Here is a 6,949-nt window from a genome sequence, read left to right as displayed (position 1 = left end):
CTGCATCTTCTATAGTTAAAATATTGATCATTATTGGGTCATTATAAAGTTCTCTCACACAGTAGGCTGTGTGACTTTTGCCATGTCAACTTATTTCTGTATGTTGCATTGTGACATTTGCAGGAGGAAACATGTTGGCCTCAATATATTTAAATATTCATTAAAGAAGAAGCTGGTGTCGACTCACCATTAAAGCTTCAGAATCAGGTAAAAAAAAAGAAAATGTTTGTCATAAGCAGGTACCACAAACACATCAGCTCTATTTTAAAAACTATAGTAACCAATTTGGGTTAGAATTGTGCTAATTAAGTTCTTATATGATAAGACAAAACCAAAGTAAACAAAGGGTTATTTTATAGTCTTTATTGAAAACACCATGAACACTTTGATTTGAGCAAATCCTCGGCTTGTGTTCTTCCCACTTGAAGACAGGATTCCACCGGCACTCTCAACGGAAACCTGTGCCCGCACCTGAAAGACAGTAAACATCACAAACAACTGATTACATCAACAATTTTATTCCACAGGGATATGAATCCACTCAATCATTTAGTCTGGTAGACGTACCGGCATCTGGTGCACTGAGGGTTAATTGGTCCAAACATCTTGAGGACAGAATTCTGGTTAGTTGCAAGGGCAGTTGCCTTGGAGGGTCGTTCATCCTGCAACGAGAACATACAATTAACACGTTGCCCTTCTCTTAATCATGTATTCATAAAACAGCTGAAAATTGTTTGTTTTTTTTAGTCCTTGGTCAGACTGCGAATTTGCTTCTGCGATTGTTTCCAGTTTGGCAGTTAGGGCGATGGTGTTCTTCCAGAGGTCTCCGTTGTTTCGATTGGCATGCTCGTGGAAAAGGTTTCGATACCGAGTAAATGGCTCTTAATTTAAAAAAAAAAAAAAAAAAAATGAATTTCCCCCCCCAAGATAAAACTCGGGACATCTTTACTAATAATTAAAAAAAATGCACTGTAGCCAATCATTTTACTGAGTTTGACGATTGGTTAAAAAGGGTCATTGTGAGGGCACAGTGGGCAAAATGGCGGTTAAACTTTCATTGCTGAAAAAGGACGAAACTTCTTGGGTTGTTGCTGCACTTTTGACAATGTTAGCAGGCGAAAACCGACTACAATGAAAACGGCACATTCAGTTGACCTCCGGGGTTGTTTTTTTTTGTCTTCTGAGGCAAACGTTGTCTCGAGTACCACCCTTTGTGGGGAGATTGCAATACAGGACAAAGAGAAACTCATTTACAGATGAGAAACAAAGAGGTTTACTTTGCTTACCAGCTGTTGACTACCAGTCGAGCTGCATTTGGTTGTTGTTGTTGCCTTTGACTTTGTCGTTGCATGCCATCAAATGGCTCTATGGTGATGGATCCATTTCCAAGGAAACTACATGGAACATTTTGACAGTAACATTGGCCTAACCCTTGAAAACAGTAGCGTCCAGTCGACGGCACATTTGTCATGGGCAGAGACTCACCTATGCTTTGCAGAGAGCATTGCAAATGAGATCATGTTGCAACTTTACATTCATGTTACGTTCTTTGGTCCCGCTTTGAAAATCGATGAGCAGTGGTCAAGGTACAACTAAAAGCTTTATTAGAGTAGGAAAGCCAGACTGAAAGGGGCATTGCAGATTCCAATAGCACTGAATGTACAAAAAAACTAACACCCACTTGGTAACTGTACGGTTACACGACCAAGAGAAATACTAAAAAAAAACAAAAACAAAAAACGTTTACACATAAAAAACTGGAAAAGTCAGGATACAGGTCAAAGCTAAGCTTCATATTCCACAGATTTAGACATGGCTAGTTTGTCTGGTTGTCAGATTTCTTCCACAACACTTTGGTAACTGTGCACGGAGACTACGGTTTGCTTTAATGTGATTTCCAAGTCCAGTTCAGTATCTGCTGCGAGCCATCCCTCTATCAGGCCGATTGCCACCGCGCCCACCACGTGGCCCTCCACGACTTGAGCTGCTGAACGAATCACGAGGAGGGTAGCCTCTCTCGACAGGGGGAGCTGGGCCCCTTTCCTGCCTGCCCATTCGCTCACCACGGCTAGGTGGGTATGGCTCACTCCGACTGCTGGGGTAACTGTCACGACTGCCATAGCCATCCCGGGAGCTGCTGCCATAGTCATCGTAACGACTGCTTCCACTGCTCCCACCATAGGCTGGTGGGGGGCCCCGTGAAGGTGGGGCGCTGCGAGAGTTACCTGCAGGGTCAATGGGTCAGGTAATTGGCAAGGTTCAATTTATACACTTTCTTGCACTGTGACGTGCTCATTTTTCTTTGGCCAATAGAATTCATTCGCTGACAAATAAATTAAATGGGCGACATGTTTAAATGTCCCATCGTGTTATCGATGCTTACGTCTAACATGGGTGTTTAGTCGATACGGGCAGTAATATATCCAAGCACAGGGAATAAACGGGCGGTGTTACCCATCTCAGCATGCCATTGATTTGAGAAGCCATTTTTCCTTTTAGAGCTCCAAGTGTTAGAATTGCAGGTAAGGATGAGGTTTTCAGAGTTGTCTTGATGTACTTTTTGAACGTTACTCCTTGAGGGAGTGCTTTGCTAGGCAACACATACTCAGTGGTCAACGGGTGTTTCCAAGGACTTTTTGGGGTTCCTTATGGTTGCAAACTCTCTGGGGCTCATTAAATATTCCGCATGATATTGCCACAAACTGATTTTTTTTTTGGTTGCCAAATGCAGCGGTAACATGGACTGGGATATGTGGAAACAGCTTTTGAATAGAATTTTGTTTTTCAGTTGAGATGCCAATGGCCATGTATTCTTAATAGCATGAAAATGTGCAATTTGGATTGCAGGTTTGGGGTGCGGCAAAGGGAAAGAGAAAAGCTTTACGAGGCTGCTTGAAATGCTGTTTCCTCTGGGGAGAAGAAAAACTGCAGCCTCTTGTGACTGCGGTAGTCAATGGTATGAATTGGTTGGTTATTCGTGCAGCTCTTCTTTCTTTGTGCCACAGTGGTTACCTGTCCGTCATTACACTAATGCAGTCATATCTTACCGTAACCATCATATGAATCTCTGTAGGAGCCACCACTTGAACGGTCCACATAGCTTCTGGGTTCCCGGCCTCCGCTATAACCCTCACGGTCACTACATAATGGGAACAATCGTTATTAAAAGGGCCAGGTGAGACCCAATCTCAGTCTTTAACTTTTTGTATCAACTCATACCTGTATCCTCTTGACATTGAGCCATAGTCATCTCGGGAACTGGAATTGGAGTATTCTCTGTATGAATAATCTCTTTGGGGAGCTCCATAGTCCCTTGAATCTCTGGAACTCGAGTAGCTGTAAAACATTGCACAAATAATTACAAACTGTAACCACATTATAGTAGATATCCTCTGCTTTATTTTTGCCTAAGATCTAAACTGTTAAGTTTTCAAATGAGGTAAGAGACGGGTAACAGATTGTGATTTAAGATATGAATCTGGATCACATATTTGAATTCATTACTTATATTTTTTTTGAAAACAGTTGGTGTATAACGAAACACTATAGATGTCAGAAACAAATATTCAAAATACTTTTGTTTCAGCTCAGCAAAAACTTGGTTGATAGTGTCAGCCCACTGTATAATGTAACTAACGGTGAATAAATAGCCCACCTGTCTTTGGAGTTGTAATGGTCATCTCTTGGTGATGGATAATCATCCCTCCTGGACATCATGGAGTCTCTGCGAGGAGGGGGTGGACCATAGGGGTCCCTGTCCCTTGACATGGGGGCTGGAACATACAAAGTAACACAAAAAAAAACACGCTCATTAATCACCAAATGTGTTTGGGTACTTGCAGAGGAGCTGTTGAAGTCTACACAGCCAGCACACTTACTTCTGCTCATGGGACCAGATGGGGCGGACCTCTTGGCAGGAGGACCTCCGTTACGAACTGGAGGTCCTCTCTTCATCGGAGGGGGACCCCTGGATGACATCCCTTTAAAGAAGGTGTCTGCATTCCCTGAATTATCATAGTAGTCTTTTCACAGACAAGAAATGCAAATATTAACACACAGGCTCCAAAGATGTTGAACAAAACACTACATTCAGTGAGAATTTTGAACTATAAACACATTCTATAATTGTACAAACTCAAGAATTTACCTCTGGACGGCGGGCCCCTCATCCCACCAGGACCTCCCCTGGAACCACGGGGGCCTCTGGGTGGACCACGACTGCGGGAGTGCATTGGTGGAGGTCCTCGTCTGCCAGCACTCTCAAACTGAGGCTTTGTTGCTTGCTCCACTTTGATCGGCTTGCCATCAAGAGACTGGTGGAAGAGTTCAAATTACAATCACAAATTCAAACGGATTCTTTTTTCTTTTTTTATTATGGCTGCTTTAAGATTGCACTTACCTTTCCATTCATCTCACGCGCTGCATCCTTTGCATCAGACGGACTTTCAAAAGTAACGAAGGCAAAGCCTCTTGATTTGTTTGTTTCACGGTCTTTCATCAAGATAACTGAAATGAGGAAATACAGAGTGAGAGGAGAGCTTGTGCATGGTTTAAAGACTGTCTTATTATAGTATATAATAGGCTTCATGTTAAGTGAAGAGAAAGTGGGGACTGGAAAAAGTGAACTTGTGATTGATTGTTTATTCAAAATGAATACAAATAAAGTCTTACGTTAACCCTCCTTAAATGTGAAATGGCGGGCACTTGATGCCTTTACAAGTACAGCCAGGCTGCACGCGTTTGATTGGCATCAAAAGCGCGAATCAGCAAACATTACGCAATTTTAAGAATTATGTAAACTGATAGATAATTGCAGATATTGACTATTTTATCAAGAGTTAACCAATGTACGAAATTGAAGATAAATTGGTCAACAGCAGCTTCGGTCGCACCTTCGACAATCCTGCCATATTTGCTGAAATACTGCTCCAGGGCCTTCTCTGTGGTCTCGGTGTTCAGTCCACCGATGAAGAGCTTCCCTGGTCGGTCTGCCTCTGCCATGCTGAGCGATACACCACCTGCCGAACAAACAGTATATTGTCATTGGAACTTGTTGCATTTGCAAGCACAAGCCTGCTACGCTGTACTTCCCCTCAAGTATCCAGACATGTATGTGGGGATTACCTTGCTCCTGGACTGTTGATTGCGCAAAATGGCGATAAACGTGCCAGCTGTTTTGGCTAGTTACTTTGCTAACGCTAGCTAGCAAGTATTCTAGCTAACGGGGTACTCGAGCTTTCCAATGCCAACACGCTACTATAAAAAATAATTAAAATAAAAAGCAACAGTGCTATGTGATTTCTATTAAGTATGCAGTCAGCTGTTACCAGACTGTACTGTTCGCGGCTTTGTGTAAGCTACGGTGCGTAACGTTTGTTCCTCGCCCTTCCTTCCTCTTCTTCTCTTCTATTTCCGGTAGACCAGAGGCCCCAACACGTTACGCTGCCACCTACAGTTGAAAACTGCGAATCCTGTTTAAAGTGTTTACAGTTCGTGGTTTAAGTCATATTTATAGTATAGTAGAATGGACCAATCCACACGATCTTCTACTGAATTACATATTAAACAAAATTCCAAACTGACTTTGGTTGTGATGTCACAAAATAATGGAAAGAAACGTTAAGTTTTTGGACATGCCATGTGAATATACCCAGTTATAACTCTGTGTGCACCAATGCTCATTGGTTTGTTGCAGACCACAAGTAGCCAGTATGGGTTACTATTTTAAAGAGACACATTCACACAAATCATCAGAGGGTTTTATTAGATCTATCATATCTCTTATTCAGAGAACAATTCCTTAATCTTCTCTCAGCTTGACCTGGATGTAGGCTATACATTCCTTCTTGCGGCAGATTCTTAAGCCCCCTTTAGCCACATAAGCCTATCCAAGAAAATAAGATTCTAGCATACCCGCATTTTCCTTCTTATATGGAGGGGACCTGGCGACTGTGAGGACTTTGTGAGTTTTTGTAATCAGTTTAGTAAACGTGAAGTTTTTTAGCAATTGGGCATCAGGATGTGATCCTCCAAATGGATTAAACACATTTAGTGTGACATGGTGATAATTTGGCAACGTATCTGACACTGTATGGAAGCATCGTCATCCATGGTTGGATTATGAACTGTAAGGGCCAGTGGGGCCAGTGCCCCAGAACCTCAGCCATGAAGGGGGGCTTCCAATCATCAGGCTTCCAAAGAAAGTTGAACGCCAGGGCCCTCAGTGGGCACAGTGTAAGTTGACCACTAGGTCCCTGGGTGCTTTTAGCGTAATCAAACCACTAGGACCCCAAGATCCCTCACCGCTTACAATGAGAAGGCCCCTAGACTTCTAAGTTTTTAAAATGTCCATGTCAACCTGTCTTGAAACACTGACCCTGTCTTGATAACCATGCATTGTGGGTGTGACTTTGTTGCTTCGTCATCAGCATTCATATCTATACAACCAATGTGTTGAATTGTCTACAAGAGTACACAATTCTCCATAGATATACTTTATTTTGTTCTAAAAGGGCATCAAAGGACATGTGCCCAGGGCCCTCACAGGACCATGATCCAGCACTGGGGACATCTGTTATGTTTCATCCCTCACGCTTTCCCTTTAATTTGTCATCCATCTGTATTTACCAGTATAAACTTGAAAAAAGTTGTGACTTTCTTCCTCGGAAAATATTAAGTTAATTGAATTGTACAATATTGAATGGACTTAAACAAGTTGTAGAAATACTGCAAGACAATATACGTAAAAGTCCTGCATTCATAAAATTCAAAATTGTACTTGTTTAAAAAAGTAACAACTAAATATATATAACGCACCAAAAATACAACATTTTCTCAATTACCTCTAATAGAATATTGCATTATTATATCTATTTTGTATTATCATTATTGATGCCTTGACATTTAAGCAACATTGTCATGTAACTGCTGAGTGGTGCTTGCAGCTTTA

The 6,949-nt window shown here is 41.9% G+C and overlaps 1 protein-coding gene across 1 annotated transcript; it reads right to left on the bottom strand.

Moving 5' to 3' along the window:
• Window positions 1–1,581: 1,581 nt before the first annotated feature.
• On the bottom strand, window positions 1,582–5,390 carry rbmx (RNA binding motif protein X-linked). Its single transcript, XM_079167905.1, has 9 exons — window positions 5,125–5,390; window positions 4,893–5,018; window positions 4,400–4,506; window positions 4,148–4,313; window positions 3,879–4,022; window positions 3,656–3,773; window positions 3,220–3,336; window positions 3,048–3,139; window positions 1,582–2,225 (listed from the first exon to the last, which is right to left on the bottom strand). Exons 2-9 carry the CDS (start codon window positions 4,999–5,001, stop codon window positions 1,909–1,911), a joined length of 1,170 nt encoding a protein of 389 aa, XP_079024031.1. The 5' UTR covers window positions 5,002–5,018; window positions 5,125–5,390; the 3' UTR covers window positions 1,582–1,908.
• Between the last annotated feature and the right edge of the window lie 1,559 nt (window positions 5,391–6,949).

This window comes from Pholis gunnellus, assembly GCF_910591455.1.
Source record: "Pholis gunnellus genome assembly, chromosome: 10".
Taxonomy (NCBI): Eukaryota; Metazoa; Chordata; class Actinopteri; order Perciformes; family Pholidae; genus Pholis; species Pholis gunnellus.
Note: the sequence above shows the minus strand (reverse complement) of the source record. Positions and strands in the feature narration are given on the sequence as shown.

Bases quoted from the DNA above. Each gene is read 5' to 3' on its own strand.
- rbmx (XM_079167905.1), bottom strand. From the start codon at position 5,001: ATGGCAGAGGCAGACCGACCAGGGAAGCTCTTCATCGGTGGACTGAAC. The intron at 3,337-3,655 runs GTGGGCTATTTA...AATGTTTTACAG, and splicing joins CATTACAACTCCAAAGACAG to CTACTCGAGTTCCAGAGATT. The intron at 3,140-3,219 runs GTATGAGTTGAT...CCCATTATGTAG, and splicing joins TCAATGTCAAGAGGATACAG to TGACCGTGAGGGTTATAGCG.